The sequence below is a fragment of the Ambystoma mexicanum genome, chromosome 2p (assembly GCF_040938575.1).
Source record: "Ambystoma mexicanum isolate Mex_15411 chromosome 2p, UKY_AmexF1_1, whole genome shotgun sequence".
Lineage (NCBI taxonomy): Eukaryota > Metazoa > Chordata > Amphibia > Caudata > Ambystomatidae > Ambystoma > Ambystoma mexicanum.
In genome coordinates this window covers 1,307,219,461-1,307,242,538 of record NC_090923.1, presented here as the reverse complement: position 1 = coordinate 1,307,242,538, position 23,078 = coordinate 1,307,219,461, and the positions used below count along the sequence as shown (strand labels likewise).

The following is a 23,078-nucleotide window of genomic DNA, read 5'->3' as shown; positions in this document are numbered from 1 at the left end:
AAAAATGCCCAATGTTGGTTGTCCTTAATCTATGTATGTCCACTTTTCGGGATGCTGCCTTGGAGCAGCCACACAGGTGCAGAGATAGTGCAGGGTTTTCCTGTCCTGGTGTCTAGTGGGTTGGACATGAGCCTAAAATGCTGACAAGCCTCCAGATTGGCCAGCGATGCCTGCTGACTGGAACAAAAGCAATACTGAGTATTCTCCTGCCAAGGAGAAAACAAGATGCATGTAGCACCTGCGTTAAGAGTGTCCCTTCCAGGAAAGTACTACACCAGAGACCACTGCTGCACAACAAGCCAATAAGATTGCAGGGTGGGGGGAGGCATTGAGAGGCGCACAGGTCTCACCGCAGTTTGTTGGTGCAGGTAACTGGCATAAATCCTAGCTTCATCACAGAGTGGCCAAGTAACCACCTTTGGTTTTCTCGGAAATACTTTCCGGGAGCTAAGCCTGCACACTTACTGGCATTCTGTTCTACTGTCGTGTGGAAGGTATTGGAGGAGAGTTGAAGTCTCCTGTGTCTTCAGGTGAAGACACAACAAGAGTTCAACCTCATGTCTTCGTCGGGTTCTCAGAGTCACCTGGGGGGTGGGGGAGACACACCTTGCTTACCCGGGTGGCGAGGGAAAGATTAACCTTTAAGCTCTATTATGTTTCAATCAAGGAGGTGACTAATGAATGATACCCAAAATCAAGCGTAACTTGCAAACAAGTCCTGGGTGCTGCCCTGCCCTACCTGCAATGCTCACTAGCCACACCATGCATCCCTGTTATGTGGTCTCTGCGCTTCAAAACAGGTGAAAAGCCACCCTAGCCGACGTACTTGCTTGCTGAGAAAAGAGGAGCCACCCAGAAAGGTCAAAATTGCCCTAAACCAACACAAATGCTTGCTTACCATTTCTCAAGCGGTGTGGAACGGTATGAAGGCACTTCTACAAGCAGTTAATTTATTCCGGAAGCCTTGGCATTGATTTTCCCATTGAAAAACAATTTTTCAAATCCGGGCCATAATGTTTACTAATCGATAGCATTGCCAAACAGTTTTGTTTTTGTGTCTTGAAAAGCTGCATAACGCCTAGAAGAATTTTTTTAGGCTGACATCATTTTGCATTCATATACTTGTATTCTTCCGTTGCAAATAGGTAAAACAAAGTTACTGTCATACTATTTTTGGTTCACATAAGTATTTATATATTTGGCATTTCACTTTACAATGTTATTTGTGTACACAATTTTGTGGATACACAGAGAACAGTGCTCAAAATCTGTGAGCACTGTCTTCTCTGTGTTTGCAGGGTTTTGCTTGCACTTTGGATTTCTAGCGCCCCGCTTCCGGAATGCAACACGTTGCTAGCAGCGGGGAGCTAGAAATCCTGAATTCAAGTAAAATCCTGCAAACACACAGAGGACAGTCCTCCCGTCGGAGAGGATCTCAGGGCTAAAGACCCTGAGATCCTCTCCGACGTGAACACTGTGGGGTTTCATGTCTTATTGCAAGTTTCTTATTTGAACACTTTACAGTTGGTTTAAAAGTGGGGCGGAAGGAAACAATGGATAGTGGATGCATCGAAGGACAAAAATAGAGGTGGGGTGAGCCAGACAATTTGTGTGAAGCCGATCACAACCAGTCGGATTGCGGGACCATGCCGGGCAAGTATCTGAATGACCCTTCTCAGCTAACAAAAGCAATCATTGAGCCAGTAAGGGTTCGAGCACTACATGACATGTATCAATTTTGTGTTGTAAGACACTGGGCCTCATTCCGAGTTGGGCGGTAAGGGTTAATGGTCAACGGTAAGGAACCCCCGTGCCGGTAAACCCTTACCGCCCAATTCCGAGTTCCCTTAGCGGGACCCGCAAAGGACGTGTTGTCTGACCAGACGTCCTTTGCGGGTCCCGCTAAGGGACCAGGGCTCTAATAACGGGCCCACTATTTGCGGGCCCGTAATTAGCGCCTTCCCCATTCCCATTGAGCCCTATGGGGGCTCAAATGGGAATGGGGAATGGTTGGTTGAATGGGAATTTACCGGGTCCGCACAGGTCAGAATGTCCCAGTAAATCCCCATTCAACCAGACCGCACCCAGACCCGGGTTTGGAGTCAGCCATAGCGCCATGGCTACCTCCAAACTCGATACATATTAAAACTGATTTAAATTGGACGAGCAACGGCCCTAGCTATATAAAAAAAAAAAACAAGGAAATGAAACGCAGAAAGGACAGAAATAATTACTGCTGTCGAAAGTATTGCAAATTACTTTAGCTATTTTAAAAAGATCATACTCGCATTATTCATTAGCACCTGGGCGAGGGCAGCCAAGATGGATAGGAATGCTGCCTTCAGCCAGCCGCCGGTACAGGCCTGTGCACGTTCCAAGCTGCCTGATGGCCGGCTTCCCATCGCCGCCATCTGCCCCTACCCTCTATCCCCTGCACCTTACCTTTTTCCGGTGGCGGCAAGGGGCTCTACATGGAGCCCTGCCTTCCCTTTCCATGGGAGCCATCTTTGAAAATGATTTTCCTTCCTACAACGGAACGCCATGCGCGTCCTGTTGTAGGAAGGAAAAAACAATTTTTTATTTAGCACCACCGCTTTGGCAAATCGGGGTGCTAATGGCCTTCATCCCTGGTTTGCTCGAGCCAATAACGTAGGCTGCCGGGCCGTTATGCCCCGTTCTAGCCCCTGGAACGGGGGATGAACGCCACAATGAATCTTTTTATCTGGAATGCATGGTATCTTTCCTATTCATAGATGGCTGCTAGTTTCGGCTTGTTTCCAGAGAGCTTCCTTAGAGACAGCCTCCATGGAAGAGCTCAAACAGTTCCAAGATGGGTAGGAATGGATGGGATTAGCCATAGGGATTAGCATGGCTAGGGGCAGGGATTGGGATGGGTTCAATAACCTAACAACTGTGTATCCATCCTCAAATATCATCTCCATTGGAAAAGCATTACAGACCCTCATTCAAAGCCCATATATGAAGCTCTTATGTTAAAGCTCTTATTTTAATGATGGTAGTTTCGCCTTAAAGGTAGTGCTTTCAGTGCCACCTAATAGCACAAACTAAAAATCAAATCATCATTGAGGGGTCGGCAACTAATGCTTTCTAAGACTTATGCAGAGAGTTTCTTTTTTAAACAATGGAATTAATGAGGCTATGTTCCATTTCCACAATATAGGTCTGGCGTCCTCTGTGCAGTCGCTATCTTTGTCCATCACTCCGGCACAGACAGCAGCCTGGCGGAAGCAGATTTTTCAGCAGCTGACCGAACGATCGAAGCGGGAGGTTGAGAGTTTTAGGCATTACGAACAAGCTATTGAACAGGTAACTGGAAATGCTTTATTCTTCTTACATTGCTCTTGGTGTTTTTGTTCCCTGATCACCAAGTTGGTGGATCGCGACACCAAACAAACAAATGTGTAAGGTGTGATCATGGTCTCCATAATGTTGGGAATGTTGCTTGGTGACCGTTTTATTCCTAACCGTTAAAAAGAAGTTGTCTTTGAGTCCTGTCAGATCTATGTCTCAATAATATATAAGTGCATGCATTGCATTGCAACGTCAGCAGCTCTGTTTCTAACAAGTGGGGATGGTGCAGTTGAGACGTTGGGCCTCATTATGAGGTGGGCGGAATGAGTTTAACGGCGCCGATAATGGTGCCGGTAATTCCATTCCGCCCTATTACGAGGTTCCCTTGCGGGACCCACTGAGAACATCTGGTCAAACCAGCCGTCCTTTACGGGTCCCGCGAGGGGACCAGGGAGCTAATAACGGGCATGTTATTAACGGGCCCGTTATTAGCTCCCTCCCCATTCCCATTGCGCCCTATGGGGGCTCGAATGGGGATGGGTTTTTTTAATGAGGAATTACCGGGTCCTCCAAGGTTGGAATGACCCGGTAATTCCTCATTCAAGGAACCTGGATCCGAGTTTGGAGGCAGCCATGGCGCTAATAGCACCATGGCTACCTCCAAACCCGTAATGAGGCCTGTAGTCTTGGTAGGAGGTGCATGTTGGCAAATCCTGCTCATTGGTAAAGCAGATACAATGGCCCTCATTACGACCTCGGCGGTAGCCATGCCGCTATTGGCCGCATGGCTGCCGCCGAAAATCGCGTCCGGGTTCACAGAATGAGGAATTACCGGGCCATTCCGAGTTCGGAAGGCCCGGTAATTCCTCCCTCCAAGGACCCGGACTCAGTCCTTCCCCATTCCCATTTCAGCCCCCATAGGGCTGAATGGAAATGGGAGAGGGAGCAAACAACGGGCCAATATGAGTTGGCCCGTTGTTTGCTCCCTCTTCCCCTCGCGGGACCCGGTAAGCACGCCTGGTTTGACCAGGCGTTACTTCCTGGGTCCCGCGAGGGGACCTCATAATGAGGCGGTACGGGGTAAATGGCGCCGGCACCTTTCACAGCGCTGTTAACCCCGTACAGCCAGGGTCGTAATGAGGCCCAATGATTCTGTGAGTCGACTGCTTGTTAGTACACTCCGGCTTCCATCTTCCTAAGTCGATACATTCAGTATCATTTAGTTGGGAAATATGTAGCTTGTTTAGAAAATTCCTTTTCAAGATGTGACCTGCTATCAGTTTGTTTTGTGTGGTATTCCTGCACATTGGAACTTCTAGAAACACAACCTACTTCTGGAAAGTAGATATACTGGGGAAATATTGGACGGGTGAACAGTGCATACGATTTAATTACCCCCTGCCAAAAATAGAAATGGCACTCAAAGTACACTGTGCCAAGTGGGAGTGATGGGAATTGTTCAGCCTTGTTCTTTTTTCAGGAGGCAAAGTTGCACCTTCTATAAAGAAGCCCTTTGATAAACCACACACATGTGGGATCGTTTGAATACCATACTTTTCTAAACAATGGAGAACAGTGTGGGGGTACGGGGATAGAGAACACTCTTAATGCCTCAATGATTTTCTTTCCTGAAAATGTCCTGAAAAAAGGTGTAACTCTGGTTAATCTCTGCGTTACTAGATTGGTTGATTGTATTTATCCATTCTACATTGTCAGTCTGTGTGTAAATAATCTGAATTTCAACATTGGTTTTGTAATGTGAATAAATAGCATCAATTATTGCACTGTATAGTGGCAAGTGGTGATATTGCTGACTTCTCTGGCAACATTTGTTTTTAATTGAATTTTATTGCTATCAAGGAAACATAGAAAGGTACAAGCCAACTAGAGGGTGCGAGCCCTCTGAAAATACTTCACTCTTGTACTTTAATTTGTTCTTAACCCCCGCCCCCTCGCCTTCCCCTGCCCTCCCACCATTCATCTTTGAAAACATTTCCCCTTATGCGTGGAGTCTATTGCCTAGAACTAACAAGAGTGATCATGTAAACTCAACTATAACTTAAATGCTTTCCTGTGGTTGCCATTGTTCCCCTTGTTTATCCAATACAAAAAGTATCAATATTGGGTCCATCACCCATTCCCTCCCTTCCACGTCCTTGATCCATGCCAAGACCTCCGCCCAAAACCCCTTGACCTTCGGGCATCCCCACCACATGTGCCAGTAATCAGCTCTGGCCCACAATCATGCCAACACTCAGGATTCACAGAGGGGAACATCTTAGCCAGCTACACCGGGTCGTATTGCCACCGATGTAGTAATTTCAAACCATATAGTTTCTACTGACAAAATATCGATGTTTTAAAGGCCCTTCCACACATTAGTTGCCTGAGGTGGCCGTTCAAGTCCAGACCCAGGTCCCTTTCCCATCTCTGCCGGAGTCCCTCCACTGCCCCTCCCCGATGTCTCCACTAGAGCACTATATAATAGCGAGACAAGGCCCCTCATCTCCATATGTCCATCAATGACCTTTTACACAGGGGGTAAGGTCCCTCTGAATTCGTTTCCTCCATTTCTCTGCAGTAAAAATCCCTTTTAATCAGAGATAAGGAAGCGCTGATAGCCTGCCAATACCTAAACTATCCTGCATCCCTGTGAACCTCCCTTGCTCCCAGAGTTGACCCACTCTAGCCACTCCTGCCTCAAACTATTCCTGGTACCTCTCTGGTTCAGGTATCTCGTCACGCACAGTAGGTGCCCCGATATAACTCATTGGGAGGGCCATGTGGGGGTCCCTTGTGTCTTTGCTCCTTTACTCAGAACCTCCCAGTAGATCCCCAGAGACCGGGGTTCCTGAATTCTCCTTGGTAACCGACCCCTCGGGACCCAGAGCCATTCCCCCCACTGTTGCCGGGCGCATAAGGCAGTTCTCCAAATAAACTCACTGTCTTTCGGGGTCCTCCAGGAGTTGTTGCACCATTGCCCTGAGCTGTGCAGCTGTGTAATATAGCATCAGGTCTTGGAGTCCAACTACACCTCGGTCTTTCGGCAGTATCAACATGTCATTTCCCACCTTGGGTTTCCAGTTCTGCCATAAGAATCGCAGCATCCGGGCCTTGGCCTCCCTCATGAGGGCCTCCGGGGCCCTAATGGGCAACATCTGAAACAAGTACAGCACCCGTGGAAGAAGGTTAATTTCTAGGGCATTGAGCCCCCCTATCCACGAGATTTGCCCTTTACCCCAGCTGGTCATTTCACTGAATAATTTATTAAAGAGAGGGGGTAGTTGGCTTCTCCCAGGTCCCCCCAGGTCGAACAATGGTGACTCCTAGGTATCGAATACTCTCCAGTTGAATTTCTAGCCTGAGGGGCCGAAGCCCCTCGACATCTCTCTGGTTGTCCCCTGAGAAAGGAAAGATGATGACTTTTCTCTATTGACCCTGATGCCTGAGAAAAGCCCATACTCAATTATTGCTAGGGTTGCCGGGGTCGAGTTCACTAGGTTCACTAGGTGCATCAAGACGTCGTCTGCATAAAGCTCCACCTGGGGGCCCCTCCTGAGCCGCTCTGCGAGCACCTCGATCGTGAGCGCAAACAGGAGAGGTGAGAGGGGGCAGCTCTGCCTGGTTCCTCTCCTCAAGTCAAAAGGCCTGGACAGCCTTCCGTTGACCATCACCCGGGCTACCGGAGATGCATACACAGACGTATTCCCTACAAGACCCGGTCACCGAACCCGTATTTGCAGAGGACCCCATGTAGAAAATTCCAGTCCACGCGATCGAGCACTTTCTCAGCATCCAAGGCCACTAATACTGGGTTTCCGTCCTTTATCGCTGCGGCCTCCATCAAATGCAGCGTTTTACGCAATGTAACTGCCCCCTGCCTGCCCCGAATAAACCCCACCTGGTCGGAGTGGACCAATTTCGGCATGCACACCTCCATTCTCAGAATCGTTCTGGGGGACCCCCCCAGCCTTTGGTAAGACTGTTATCAAGGCTCTACCAAACGAGGGGGGTGCCTTCCCCGGCGATGGGATATTATTGAACAATTTAGCCATGTGCTGGGCCAGGGATCCTGAGAACGCCTTTTAAAACCCTGCAGTGTACCCGTCTTACCCAGGGGCTTTCCCCATCTTCAATCCTCTAATGGCCCTCAGTACTTCCTCCTGGGAGATCAGCTTTTCTAGCTCTGTGACCTCGCTCCTGTGAAGCGTTGGCTGGGGCACAGCATTCAGGTATCTGTCAAGCTCCACCTTCTACACCACCCTTTCTTCTCCGTTCACTATTTCGTAGAACGTGGTTCTGGCAACATTTGCCAAAGTGACTGTGATTTGACAGACGTCACAGGTTAGTGCTTCAGTTATAAAACCTATTTGAGCCAGTTGACATTATACCATTCTATACAAAATAACGTACGTATCTGACTGATTTCAGCTTAATGGGGTGCAGGGGATAGGAGTATGCTAAGTCTAAGTTTATCCGACATTCACAAATTCCCAAACAGCAATTTGTGATATAGCCTGACAAACTGTTAGTTTGAATAGTACTAGGAGTACATTTTAATCGGAATCGGAAATATTTCGGGCCAAATTGTTCATTTTAAACCACATTGGGCCCACTTATTTTGATACCAACTACCCGTTCCACAGTGCTCAAAGTCATTAAAGGGGTTTACAAACCCATCTCATACTGACCAGCTCGATAACCCTTCAGGGATCACCCGTCCAAATTTCGAAGCCGACATACATTATTGGTATGATGAGAACTTGGGATAATTAAACAGTCTGTTCAAGATGCAGGAATTTCATTCCACAAACTCAAGAACAAGAGACCAAATGCTATCAAGGTTTTCATACTTTTGCATGGTGTCATGTGCAATTGTTTTCTATAATTATCTCAAGTGCATAATCATTTTTCTATTGAAAGTTTCTAAAGTGACTACTAAGGTGAAACTAGTGTTATTTTGTAATTTTTGGGATTTGTAAGGCACCCTATGCATGCCAGCGGCGAAAGGGCTCTAGTTCACCCTAACAGTGGGTATCTTAGTTGGAGATTATTGTAGCCTGATGATAGTGCTCGACAGGAGGCAGTGGCTGTAGTGGTCATTACTTTTGTGTTTCTAGTTTTCTTTTCTTCAACCATGGCACTTTTCAAAGGAAAATGCCGAACATGTTTTCCTCGGTATTTTTATTATTGTGTTTAATAGTTCATCAAATTGCAACTGATCCAGTCGGATCTGCCAAATTCGAGATATGTACTTTTTAAGGGAAACAATTATATATATATCCATAAATTCACAGTAAGGCCAGAGGGCAAAAAAGGAAATGGGCTGGAGGGACTTATGAAATGAAAAACATATCACGAAATGAAAAATATACCATGCAGCGCACAAGATAATCGCCTGTAACGTAGCCCCTACTCACAGAAACACACCTCTGACCCTGTTCCTTAATCATAATAATATACTAAAAATACACTTGGATTTACATGTGTGGAATACAATACAGCGCAATAGTCGTACACAACAAACATTTGAAAAAATACCAGTGCACAGGCCTTGTCAAGAGGGTATGGAACAGGGGTGAGAAGCCTACCAATCGTTCCCCTGTGTAGGACCGTAACAGGTGACAGCAGAGACATCTTTATGGGAGGGCAAAAGGGCCACTTGCCCAGGGCCCCCACCTTGGAGAGGGGCCCCACACGGCTAGCTGATGTGAAGAAGATTCTATCGTTCACCAGTCTTAAATAGAACACGTCAAGATATTTTATGGGGTGCTGCTGAGGCTCTAAACTCATTGCCTTTCTGTTTTGACAAGTACATTCTGCCTTGATCAATTCATCATGTATTGCTCTCTGTGTTCACTGTGTTATACGTAGTTTGTGTGTTCCATACGGCACAACTCTGCAGCATTCTTTCCTTCCTGTGGGAATTATATTGATCATGTGCAATAGGCTATGGTGAAATGCATATTGATAAATTGAGTGCCACAGTGGTTCAGAAGTTAGCTCAGTGTGTGAGACACCCATTGCAGAGATATGTGTTCATATGCACAATTAGAATATCACATTCCAGCAAGGCTGGCTGAGGCTTTCCTATGTCTGAAGTTTAGAAACCTGCCTGTATATGAACTTGGTTTTGCAGAACAACATCTGATATTATCAGCCATGTACCTGCACCAGCTAGGGGTTGCTATAAAAACTACCATATCATCCATATGGTGAAAGTGTAGAAACTTTTTGTTCAGATGGAGTGTTGTAAAACCTTGGCAATCGCCTCCAACGATGGCATAGATTGTTAGTCCAAGAGGTGACTAAGTAGCCAAATTCAAGACTATGGTTTGCCAGCAGACGATACAGTGATCCTGGTCAAATCATCTAATATATCTTGCATTACTGTGCTGTCTTCTGTGAGGTTTGCCTTCTTGCATGCTGCTGGTATAGTTTAGCCCATTATTTGATATATGATAGGTTATTTAAAACACGCTTAATACCCAGAGATTTCTAAGTGCCGACACAGGGATCGAACCTGTGGTGCTCCGTGACGTCTTGCTTCCAAGGCGAGCACGTTGCCCATTAGCTATCCTCCTTTCTTCTTATGTAGGCCATTTGGGTGTAAGGGGTGGTGGACAGAAGAGAGTGGACCATATGTTGCAGGCCTCAGGTGAGCATATTTTAAGGGTTGCTTGTTTGACACAAAAACTGTTTTCTTTTTGGTAAAAGACAAAGGTTTTTTTGTACGTTTATAAATTAAAAGGTCACAAGCCATTGTTTTGGAAGTATTTAAAGCTTTAAAATACAAAAGACAAACCCAGATTAAATGTGTTAAATCACATAGACTGGTATGCTGGTTCTTCTATGATGATGGAGAGAATGAGGCTAGAATCATTCCCATTTTGCATAACACCCCTCTATAATATTTTGTCTAAAATGGTCATTTTTGGTAATGTGATTTGTGTAGTTTCCAAGTCCGTTTTATTATAAAATGAGATTGTTTTAGTTCATGGTAAGAACTGGAAAAAAAAGTGTTCAAATGCAGAAATTGCAGAATTGGCACACATTCCAGCTTCACCCCTTCACCCTTTAACCAATGTGTGATCCTGGGCATCTCATTTAATCTTGTATTGCCTAACCTCTCAATATTGCCAGTTCCTAAACCTTTCAAAATTGTCAGCCCTTCAGAGTGATTTCCTTCTCATGGTATGATCTTCATAAAAGCCTTATTCATGGTTTAACTGTGTTAAAAGTCACGATATTTATATCGCACACCACAGGCATTTGTTCCTTTGATATCTAATGGCAACACTATTTGAAAACCATATCCCACTTCTTATCACAGTCTGTCTGGATAAAGACACCTTCCTAGTAGCTTCTAATCTGCCTCCACTCTTCATGCTACTGCATGGGTAGTGTTCTCCTTCCTTCTAATTGGTGGTCTCTATCCATGAATGAGCTCTTTTGCATTCTGTGAGGCAGCTAAGGTGAGTTATCTGTCTATTATGGGTTACATGTACCTTTTATATAACCTCTTTGTAGACTGCTAATGTTGGCCTTCAAATGCTACTTGTTTATCATTCTGAATGAAGAGGCTAAGGGGACTTAAAGGGAGTAAACCTGCTTATTATGCTAATATGCGGTGAGACAGCCTGTTGTGAGCACGACGGGTGGGGGTGGGGACGTGACCAGTATTCTTGATCCCTTCATTCCTTTGGTTTGGTGGAGGGGGGCCCCAAAGATAAGATGTCCGTGCCCAGGGACCCAAAATTGCTTAAAATGGCCCTGGTTGACAGGGTCCCAGTTCCTATCCCCCCTTGAGCCAGGATGTCATTTTGCAGTACGTATTTGACTTACACCATACCCCTTAAGCAATATGCTTGCAAGTTGGTTTCTATTTGTTATGGTATGGTATTGTTTATTTATATATCACTTTGTTAGGGAGATTTCTCACACAAGTGCTTAATTCATTATACCTTAGAGCCCTCCAGCTCTTTTGCTGTATTATGGGGCTTTGAACTTTTCATTTTCAATGTGTTTTACTTTTGTCTTCTTTGGTTATGGAGTTTCAAAACAAACTCCAGTGGCATCATCTTTTTCTGTGTGTCACACAGCACCTTCAGTGCAGTGGCACAGGGGTGTCTTTCAGACTCCCCAAGGTTTAAATACCTTCCCTCGGACTGACTACTGTCTCGCAGGGCATGTAAAGTTAAATTGACCTTAATAGTCTCTTTAAATTTACTGACCCAGCACACCCAATCATACTATAGAGTAGTGGAGGGGTTGCCTAGCTTCCCCTTAGTCAAAACACTTATGTAACAGTAAAATGTTACCTTTTCCTATTTTAAATGGCTGGTGTCAGTGGTTTAGATGAACTACTGTGATTTTTCACGACTGCTAACAACGGTAGCTAAAAATCAGGGGTAGCCATATTTTTCAATATGGCACCCCAGGCCAATCTGTAAAAACAGACTCCGGTTATCTTTTTTTGCCATTTCCTTTAGGAAAAGTCCTTCTTGTGTTTGTCTCTACGCGCCAAACCAGGTTTGGTCCCTTTGTTCATGCCCTTTGGCGGGCTTCTGTACTGAAGCCCTCCTCTGGTGCCAGAGTGTCTGGGGTGGACAGGATGTGAGGGAGGTGCCCTCCTAGGAGACCTGAATGCACTCTGGTGTGATTGGCCGGCTGGCTGTCCTTGCCGGACAGCCACCCTGCTGTCTGAGTGACAAACAGGCTTGCATGAATGCGGGAAAACTGTTTAAAAGCAGGTCTCTGGCACTTGGAAAGCAGTGACGACCACTGGAACGAAAGAACCAAAGAGGAGAGGAAGGTAGAGGACTGCTGCAACTCCTGGACGACCGGTGAAGCCCTGCTGCAGGTCCGTATTGCCTGAAACTCTGACGACAGAGAAGCCCTTCAAGGTTAACTTCTTCCCTTGAGTTTGTTGGGAACAACCAACCCGCAAGCCACCTGGACACCGTCCTATTCTGGTCGAATTTTTATCAGAGTGCTCTTGAAAACTGGATAGCCGGATGGAAGGAAACCAGCTTGTGGACTTTAGGGCACTCACACCTTAAACCGACGTCTTGCTACAGCTTTTGGCCTCTTACCTGGGCAGTGCAGGAACCTTCCGACGTCCTCCTTCTTGTCCCCACGACTGAAGCACAGGAACAGCGAGATCTGCTCGAACTGCCAGGAATAACTGCCTCAGCTACAACTTTCTTCATTTAAAAAGGTACTGTGCAAACGCGGTCCGGAAATCTTTTCGGCCATCGAGAAAGTGCGTGAAACTTTCCTCAACTACGAAGTCTTGTCCTTCCCTAAACATTCGTCAAACTTTTCGCCTAGCCAAATCATGGTTAGTAGAATACAAGTTAAATAATAGGGCCAGCTGGTGGCAAGTGCAAGGAAAGTGCGGTACATCGCTAATAGAATACGAGATAAATAATAGGGCCAGCTGGTGGCAAGTGCAAAGATAAGTGCCGGGAGAAGGGGCTGTAGGATACAGAGACAGTCCCTTAGTGCATGTAGGCAGTGCAAGGAAGAGTGTCTGGGCCAGGACATGAGATCGGTGAGTGGCCCAGTTGCAGATTTAGTGCAGGTTCAGTGATTTTAGCAGGGGGGAGAGGGAGAGAAAGCAGAGGCAAAGAGGAAGGTTTTGAGGTGCTTCCGGAAACGGAGATGGTTCTCCTCTGCTGCGGCGAGAGATCTACCACCAGCTCGTTGCTTGGAGAAGCGGCTGACCCTGAGGTAGTTGGAGGTAGATGAGCGAAGGGCTCGAGAAGGAAGATATTTAGGAAGAGAGAGTTGCAGGTATTTTAGCCCAAGGCCCCAGAAGGCCTTGTGGACAATGCAGAGGGTTTTGAACTTAATCCTTGCAGCCACTGGGAGCCAGTGTAGTGATTTCAGTCCTGGAGAGATACGGTCCCTGGGCTTGAGGCCAAGGACAAGTCTCGCAGTCCTGTTCTGCATGAGTTGCAAAGGGCGGAGAGTAGAGGCAGGAAGATTTATATAGAGGCTGTTACAGTAGTCCAGCCTAGAGAGAACCAGAGCTCTGGAGACAGTGAGCTTCTGGGGGAAGGAGAGAAAAGGAAGGATACCTCTGAGGAGGTGTAGCTAGTGTGACTTCTTAGAGACGTCAGAGATGTGAGGAGAGAAGGAGAGTGTGGAGTCGAAGATGACCCCGAGGTTTTTTGCCGTGCAGGTAGGAGCAGGAAGAGGACCAAGGGAGGCCGGCCAGAGAGCTGCAGGGAAGGAGGTAGTGGGTGTGCCGATAAGTAGAATCTCAGTCTTACTGGCATTAAGGCAGAGGTCATTGGCGGCACACCATTTCTGGATAGCAGAAAGACAGTCAGAGATGAGGGAAGTGGAAGAGAAGGTCGAGGGTAGCCTGAAAATGAGCTGGGTATCATCCGCGTAGCACTGAAAGTTGGGACAGAGAGCGGCTATGTGGTGAGCAAGAAGTGCAAGATACTGATTGAACAGCCAGGGGGAGAGGTTAGATCCCTGGGGGACACCACAGGTAGAGAAAAAGATGTCGGAGAGGAAGGAACCCAGTTTGACCTGGGAGGGTCGATTGGAGAGGAAGGAGGACAGCCACGCCAGAGCTTGACCAGTGATACCCAGGTTATCACGGAGACGGTTGAGCAGGATGGTGTGGTTAACAGTGTCAAAGGCAGAAGAGAGGTCGAGCAAGATGAGAACACAAGGGGTATTAGAGTCAAGGTTTGAGAGCAGATCCTCACGGATGTTCAGGAGAGCAGTTTCCGTGCTTCTGGCAGCTCTGAAGCCAGACTGATGGTCATGAAGACTACCAACAGATTCAGCATGGAGATGAAGCTGGGAGATGGCCAGTTTCTCCAGGAGCTTGCCCAGGAAGGGAGTGATAGAGATTGGGTGATAGTTAGCTGGGCAGGAGGGGTCGGAGGAGGGTTTCTTAAGAAGGGTGTGCTTGAGGGGGGATGGGAAGACTCCAGTGGCGAAGGAGTGATTGCAGAAGTCAGCCAAGGGAGGCGCCAGGGAGTCGATGTGGTCCTTGACATTTTTGGAGGAACAGGGGTGGACCTGTTTTGATGAGACTTTCAAAGATTGGACTTGTCTCGAAACCTCGTCAGCAGAAAAAAGGGGAAAGGCAGAGAAGGAGGGACGAGGGGTGGCTGCCGAAAGGCCAGAGGGAGAACAGGGAATAGGGGAGGGGAGGTGATAGGAGGAGAGTGAGGACAGGATGTCTTGAGTTTTTGAAATGAAGTGAGAGGCCAGTGCCGTGCAGAGGGCCTGGGAGGGGACAGGAGAGGTGGAGACTGCAGCAGGGTTGGCCAGCTCCTTGCAGATTTTAAAGAGTTTGGCCGAATTGTTAGATGCCGCAGAGATGCGGGCTTGGATAAGGGCTCTCTTCTTAGTGAGAACGGAGATCCGGTATTGCCTTTGGAGCAGGTGGCAGGCCAGTTTGTCAGAGGATGAACATGAAGCACGCCATTTCCTCTCTGCCACACTACACTTGCGTTTAAGGGTGATGAGATCTGAGTCATACCAGGAGTTACATTTGGCTTTGGGCTTCAGGCGGATTCTCATGACAGGGGCAAGGATATCAAGGTTATCAGATATAGCAGAGTGGAGAGTGGAGAGGGCTGTGTCAGGGTGGGAGTCAGCCGAAGGGGGGGGGCGAGAAGGTGGTAGCGAAAGCCACAACTGACACGCGCTTCATGGGTCGGATGACCACGAAGGTGGGTGACAGTGATGAGGGTGGCTTTGCCTGTGGGGTAGGGAGGGTGAGGTGGGAGGATAGGAGAGACTGATCACTCTAGGAGAGAGGAGTGGAGAGAGGGACAGATAGGGGAAGGTCAGAAGAGATCAGAGCATCAAGAGTGTGCCCTGCAGAATGGGTCGGCCCAGACGGGAGAACAGAGAGTGAGAGAGAGTCGCAGAGGTCACGAAAGAGTCTAGAGGGAGGACAGGAGGCATCAAGGTGGATATTGAAGTCTCCAAGAAAGAGGAGTTGAGTGGTTAAGGACAGGAGTGAGGAGGAGAGGTAAGCCCACTCAGAGAGGAAGGAGGAAATTTGACCAGGTGGCCGATAGATAGTAGCCACAGTAAGGGAATGGCTAGGAGAGAGAGAGAGTCGGCAGACAAAGGCATTCAAAGGAGGAGTAGGTATGCATAGGAGTGACAGAGGCAGGAATCCACTCAGGGAAGATAAGGGCCACACCACCTCCAGCATGGTTGGGCCTGGGCAAGGAGAGGATCTTGTAACCGTCAGGTAGGAGAGTGTCAAAGCTGGCGACAGAGTTGGCTGTGAACCATGTCTCAGTGAGGCCGAGGATGTCAAGTTCCAGTTCCTCAAGAAGGCGACAGATATCAGAGGAATGTTTGACGGCAGAGCGAGAGTTAAGAGTGGCAATGTGGAGTTGGTTGCCATCCTTGAAGGACTTCCGGGGAGGGGTGCAGATCTGAGGTACTAACAGAACTGGGCTATCCTATACAAAAGACTCTGGGCCTCATTACGCCCCTGGCGGTAGAGTGATAACGTTGCCGGTAATGCTGTCGATGCCGTTATCACTCTACCGCCACATTACAAGATCTGCTTGCGGTGCCGCTCTGTACGCCTGGTCAGACCAGACGTGCAGAGCGGCGCCCGCTAGCAGATCAGGATGTTAGCAACGGTCTTGTTATTAACGGGGCCGTTGTTACCATCCTCCCCATTCCCATTGAGCCCTATTGGGGCTCAAATGGGAATGGGGACGTACCGGGTCCCGCGAATGGGAATTATCGGGCCCGCAAAGGTCGGATTGGCCCGGTAATTCCCATTTTTTAGGACCTGGACGCGGACCCGAGTTTGGGGGTAGCCATGCCGGTAAAAATGTCATGGCTACCTCCAAACTCGTGATGGGGCCCTCTGAACCATTGACTTTGGCCCAGGCCTATTGAGAAGAATTGCTGGTTGTATTTAACTGAAACCCTTTGCCCTGCCTATGATTGTATTTGGGCTGTCTATTCTTATAACTTTGTCTTTTCCCTCCTTTATTAAGCACCTAAAGTTCCATTTTGCTAACACTTCATTTTTGAGCTAAACTTGTTTAGTTACTTACCGGTTGGGTTTTTGTGGTGTATTAGTGTATGATATTGAGCTGCTTATGCTAGTGTAATGTTTTATAAATGATTGAGTAAATAAATGTATATTCTTTTACTAAGAAACCTTGAATAAGTGTTTACTTGAATCGCTCTATTGGTTGGTCCTTTGTGTAACTTGTTCTACTGCTCACTTAAACTCTTGAGATAAGTCTGGCTGCTCAGCCATCGCTACCACTTTACTGTGTAGTACAGGCTAGTACCAAAGGTGAAATTGTGCTTACACTTGTATTCCTAATTACCTGTAGTGTTCCCAAAGGGTACTGCAGGTGATTCTGCCTTACACGCCTATACACAGGCAAGTGTTTCAAAGCGCTCAAGGAGGTGTGGGAACACAGGGAAAAAAACAGCAGTCGGTCAGAGCCCTTGAAAATCTGAGATGATAAAAGTCTGCACAGGCAGAGTAAGTGCATAAAATACATTTAATAGTATGGGATATAGCAAATGGGCCTGACAGCGATTCTGCAGTTTTAACAGTAATTAGGGGTGAAGACAGGGGAGAAACAGACAGACGATCTTCAGGTGTTGTGCATACGGATTGAGCAAGTGCACAGAGGGTCTCAGGGAGGGGAGGGTCAAGAGCACCCAGTCGGTTGAAACTAGGGTAAGCGCAGACAGAGTTATTCTCTTGGGTTCATTTCTCAGTGCGTTGAGTGTGGGTGGGGTGTAGGGCCCTGAGGCAAGTACGAGAGAGGACTAGCAGGGCTGCCGGGGAGCAGTGGGACTCTGAGGTACACCAGGCGGCCAGTCAGCATGCTGTAAGGAATAGGAGGGAGAGAGGCAAAGGACAGAGAACTAGGTTAGCTGGGTAGAGTGGGAAAGAAGGAAGAGGAGAGGAGGAAGGTCTTGAGGAGTTTCTGGAAATTCAGGAGATCCGGCTCAAGACGTAGGGTCACAGGGAGGCTATTCCACAGGGAGGCACCTGCTGAGGATAAGGATCTCCCACCAAATCTCTGCTTGGAGAACCGGCTCACTCGCAGAAGGTTGGAGAAATTGCAGTGTGGAGGAAGCAGTTGTAGTGTTGTGGAGGAGGGCGGAGTAGAGTGGAGAAGGGAGTAGTAGATTGTGGGACCTGACTACTCCAAACCTACGTGGGTATAGGGGCAGCTGCACCCCATTTCCTGGTGCCAGTGACAAACACCTGCAGCTGGACCTCCAGCAGGTGTTGAGTGACATGGCTGACTAAGCCAGAGCTCCCGCTCGCCCTCACATATCCAAAGTAGTATTTGTCCCCTTGAGGTCAGGAGGGCGCAGAAACATAGAGGCAAGCACCGGAGCACGGGGCTTTGTGTAGGTGCAGCCATGTGCCGACCTGCGCGTCTAGGTGCGTACCTGAGCCCTCTTGATGGACACCATGTGGTGGGACTGACTGCATCTACACAGCCTCACCAGGCAGGGAGGGCCGTTCATGCAGGGCCCCCCTAACCCTCAGGGAGAATCCCTTATAAAGGTGGCGATCACCACCGCATCTCTTCTGCATGACCAGCTCAAGTGCACTGTGACAGCAGGGATTGAGGTGGGAGCTCCCAGACCAACGGCAGTGTGTGAGTGCGCACAGGCCTGGAGAGATTGCGGGACCCGTAAGTGGAGGCAGTAGATTCCCGGGCTGGGTGAAGGGGTTGTGAGGAGCCCTGATGAAGGGGGACTGCTTGCCCCCCCCTGTACAGTCTCGTAGCAGGGGCACTTGAGTGGAGGAGCACCACGGACCTGAGAGGGGCTTGGATGCGCCCCCTTTCTTCATCTAACGGACGGAGTGCGGATTGATTTTAATTGATTAATTCTGATGCAGCAGGCAGATTTGAGATGATTGTCTATCGAGGCAGTGTGACCCGCCCCTTCTCCCCCAACCCAAACGGACAGACGCAGGTGCTGCCCAGGTGACAAGTGGCTGGAGGAGAGGTGGCAGTGGACCTGGCAGTTCAACAAGAGGGGGAAGAGCTACCACGCATGGTAGCAGGAGTGTAGTAGTCCAGGGCCTGGTGAAAGGAGCAACCAGAATTTGCCTGGCTGGGGGACCACGAGAGAAGCTGGTGGGTGAGGAGTGGTGACACCCACAGGAAGACAGAACAATGCAGAGAGATGCCTTCCCCCCCATGTCCACCCTTCTTGGGACACCGGGCCAGCGGGGAGATGCCATGAGGGAGAGACAGGCCGGGTGGAGGCGCGGAGCATGGACTGGGAGCCCCATCCATCGAGCCAGGACAGCCGAGCCAGATGAATACAGAGGACCACAGGGCACAGGGTGAGCAGTATACGAGGGTCCCCTATGCCCTGGCACAGGGTGGCAAATGACAGAGTCAGGGTCAGTGCTGAGAACATACTGGAAGGGACCATGGTGGGAACAGAAGAAGCCAGGCACTACCATGGTAAAAGAAAAAGCAGCCAAGGCAACACAGAGCAAAATGGAGCGATACAGGTCCGGGGCAGCGGACTAGACGCAGGCAATTCAGAGCACAGAGGAAACACCTGCAGAAGGAGAGAGGGATCCCACAATGGCACAAGTCCTTAAAGCGGTGAAGGACTACAGAACGAGTATGGAGGGCAAGATCAGGTAGGTGGGAGTGGAAGTGAGCCTGTTCCTGACATATCTGAGAGAGTGGGGAGGCGGAGGAGCGAATTGTCCACCTGGAGGATATGGGGAAAGCGTTACACACCCAGGTTCAAGGGCTGCAGAAAAAAACCCAGGCCCTGGAGGAGAGGGCGGAGGACAGGGGGTTGGCCCCGAAGGGCCATCATCAGGATAGTGGGCCTTGCTGAGAGAATCGAGGGCCCAGCAATGGATCTATACTTGGAGAAGTGGATCAGGGAGGAACTGAAGCCGAGGGGGCAGACAGCGTTCTTTGCAATTGAAAGGGCGCACAGAGTTCTGAGAAGACCGCCTCTCCTGGAGCCACCCCCTGAGACCAGTGGTGGCCAAACTGTTCCATTACATGGACAGAGATGTTATCCTTCAACAAGCAGCCAGAAGTAGAGGCCACTTCGAGTTGAAAAGACGAAGGTGATAATCTTTCCGGACTACTCCTTGCAGGTGCAGAGGGCAGGGAGATCATTCGAAGAAGCCAAAAGAATCCTACAGAATAACCAAGTGAAGTACATGCTTAAGTTCCTTGCAAAATCGAAAGTGATGATGGGAGAGTTATCCTGAGTTTTCTAGGACCCACCAGAGGTCTGGGACTGGATAAAGACTGAAGGATTGGCGGTCACAGCCCTAACAGGGAGGAGAGGTGGGGGGAATCGCAATCAAACTAGGAACAAAGACGGGTGGCCCACATTGGACAGGGAGGAGAGAGGGGGCTCGCCCTTTCGAGAACAAAGAGATGATGGCCGGATTCAGGTGGCTGAAGATGGGACGCTCTGCAGAGTATTGATGAGCCTAACTTGGCAGGGGTAGTGCTCGGCTACTCCCCACCCCTCCGCTGGGTAAAAGGGAGGAGGGGACAGGGAACTGAAGTCTGGGGTGAGGATGTGATACTGAGATCAGGGTGGGGTGGCCAGTCTGAGGGACAGGATGGGGGACGCTTGCATAGGATGCTACCCTCAGGGGGTGATGGAAGGGGCTTTGGTGTGGAGAGGCAGAGTGGGGTGGGATTTGAGGGTGGGACTTGGGGGTCGGAGGGAAGGGGGGCACAGGGAACAGAATTAAGAGGGTGGGTGGTCTTAGCAGGAGTTTGATCTTTTGGTTATGGGGTTAGTTTGTCAGAGTGACACATACTTCACAGTTGGGGTGGACGTATGGGGAGGGGACAGAGAGGGCAGAGGGTGGGAGAAGGGGGTTTGCAAAGTACAGGGTTATGATGGGCATCATAGGTTGTGGCAGAGCGGATTGAATAAATGGGTAGACAAGACCCGGGGTCAGGCATTGCAACAGGGGAACGAAGTGCTGAAAGGTGAAAAAAAATGATTATAGGGGTGGCATAAGATGTATCTCCTGGAATGTGAACAGATTGAACGATAAACTTAAGAGAGGTGTGGTATTGCAGTGCCTGAGGAGGGTAAAGCCAGATGCTGTACTGCTTCAGGAGACCCATCTCCTTGGGGATACTTGTTGGGTACTGGGCCGTAGGCAGTTTAAATGTGTGGCCCATGCCGGGTTCACAAGCGGGTCGACGGGTGTGGGGATCTTTATGCAGAAAACCTTGCCCTTCCAGGTCACTGGAACATTTCAGGAGAGATGTGGTAGAGGTGGAATAACAGTTGGGACAAGAAACAATCTCCTTCATAAATGTGTATGCCCCACCTATGCTTTTACAGGATACACTGGAGGAGATCAAGAGGAGGTTGATGGGGATTCAAGTGGGTCTCAAGTTAGTGACCGGGGACTGAATTAATTTTGCCGTCCCTGGATCGGTGGAGGGGGCTGCACGAGGGAGGAACATAGACACAATGTTAAAGGTTTTTTTGGATGCCATGCGTTTGGTGGATCTCTGGAGGGAGGGAAATCCCCATAAGAGGGAGTTCTCATTTTTCTCGGCCTCTCACAAATCCCTCTCCAGGATAGACCATGTCTTCACCTCACAGGCCAATGTAGATAAAATTGAGGGGGTGGGATATTTACCCTGGTGTATTTCGGATCACACATCATTGGTATGGTCCCTAAAGACGGGGAACTGTGCAGTGAGAGGGGAGTGGAGACTGGCGATCAATCAGATGCAGGACCACAGGTAATGAGGGAATTGAAGGAGGAAACAGAACAGTATTTTTGTATTAATAAGGAATTGGTAGAGTCGAAACAGGTGTTGTGGGAAGCGTATAAAACAGTGCTAAGGGGAACAGCCATAGCAGGGGTGACTGCCAAGTGTAGGGAAAGGGTGAGACTAGGCTAGGGAGTTAGAACAGGAGGACCAATTGAGACAATCCTACTCGGAGGAAATGGAAAGGGAACATTCAGAATGCCAGAGAGGGGATCATAATTCGATAAGTTTGACTGGTGGTATGGGGGGCCTGTATGTACGAGTAGGGTGACAAGACAGGCAAACTCTTGGCGTGGTTGGCACAAAGTTAAATAACTAACAGAGTCGTGTATGTAATTGAATGGCCGAAGACGGCAGAGAGGACGAGGGAGCCGAGGGAGAAAGTGCAAGCCTTTGCCAGGTATTTCTGGGAACTGTATGCCATGCAATTTACAAAGGAGGAGGTAGAGGTGGGGGAGTTTTTGAGTTGCCTGGAACTGACCCGCCTATCAGTGGAGCAGAGGGAATCCTTGGAGGGACCATTGCAAATAGATGAGGGTACAGGAAGTGATGGTGCAACTGGGAAGGAGTAAATCAGTGGGGCCGAACGAGTTCCCACTGGAACTATGTCTTAAATTAAAGGAAGGAAGAAATCTCGGAACAACTGTGGGAGAAGTTCCAGGAGAGCAAAGAAAGAGTGGTGCTTCCTCCAGATCTACGAGACACCTCGATTGTAGTGGTACCGATGGAGGGGAAACCAAATTTTCTTTTTGAACGTTTTTAATGATTTTGTAACAACAATATAACTTACAGACTCTTACTTACATTGCATGGAAATGTCCAATCGATTACGTCAGTGTGTTCCCACCACCCACCACCCGAGTCAATGTTGTGGGTCATATAGGCCAATGGCTCTAATGAATATTGAGACTAAAATACTTGCTAAGGCCCTAGTGAACAGGTTCATAGTGGACATAGTGAAAGAAGACAAGTATGGATTCATCCCAAATAAGTTAACCAGGCTGAACATTAGATGTCTCCATCTGATCTGGGGAGGAGAGGGGGGAGGTAACGACAGCTGGTAGACATTTTACTGTTGGACGCACAAAAAGCCTTTGACTCCATCAAGAGAATATAAGTGATCGTGGTATTGCAGAGGATGGGCTTTGGTTAGGGCTTTATAGGCTGGATCCAAGTGCTGTATAATGCGCTAGCAGCCCGGGTGAAGGTGAACAACAAGATCTCAGACAGATTCATATTAGGCCGGGGTACCATGCAGGGGTGTGTTAGGGAGAATTCTCAATATGTGCTAATTTCCCTTACCTTTTGAGACCCCCAGCAACTTTGCTGGATTTCTAAGATTTTATTTTTTACCTGGAAAGAGTGTGAGCGTTTTGTTCCCACTCTTTCATGTATTTTGATGTGTGTTTTAATTTTGTGTTCTTTGATTATGGAGTTTTAACACAACTCCATAGGCATCATCTTTCGAGGGGATTGTGTCCTCCGACGTATTCCACATCTATGACAGTAATGTCCACAGCTGTGCTGCTTCGGAAATATTTTCGGCGTCAGTGTCCTAGGTCGGGCTTCAAAAAGTGTCAGGACTGCGGTTCCAAAAGGTCCCTTATGGACCCGCCCGACGTCTGCCTCTGGTGCCTCGGCGAGAGCCACGCCACCGATGACCGCAATGAATGCCAGTCCTTGACGTCGAAGGCCTTGCGGGAGCGGAAGAAGAAGTTGTCTGTAGGTAGGGTTTACAAACCCTGTAAGTCGAAATCCGCTGGGCTTTCGACGGACGATTCGAGGGACGACTCTCCGCGTCGGCGTAAGTCCAGGGGGTCTCGTTCTCGGAGTGGGTCCCGCCATTCCTCTGCCTCTTCTAGGCACTCTCGGAAGCGCCGTCAACGGTCACCTTCCCTGTCCTCGTCGGAGGACTCTGCCAGACGGCGGGTAGCTTGTCCCGACAAGCAATCATTGCCGGTGGAA

At 48.6% G+C, this 23,078-nt stretch overlaps 1 protein-coding gene across 3 annotated transcripts in view; it reads left to right on the top strand.

Annotated features, from left to right (window-relative positions):
- Positions 1-23,078, top strand: part of TECPR1 (tectonin beta-propeller repeat containing 1) — a 1,334,260-nt gene that overhangs the window by 765,095 nt on the left and 546,087 nt on the right. For all 3 annotated transcript variants that reach the window (XM_069645650.1, XM_069645652.1, XM_069645651.1), the window contains exon 11: positions 3,182-3,327. In XM_069645650.1, the coding sequence (XP_069501751.1) occupies positions 3,182-3,327 (146 nt within the window). The remainder of the gene's footprint in view (positions 1-3,181; positions 3,328-23,078) is intronic.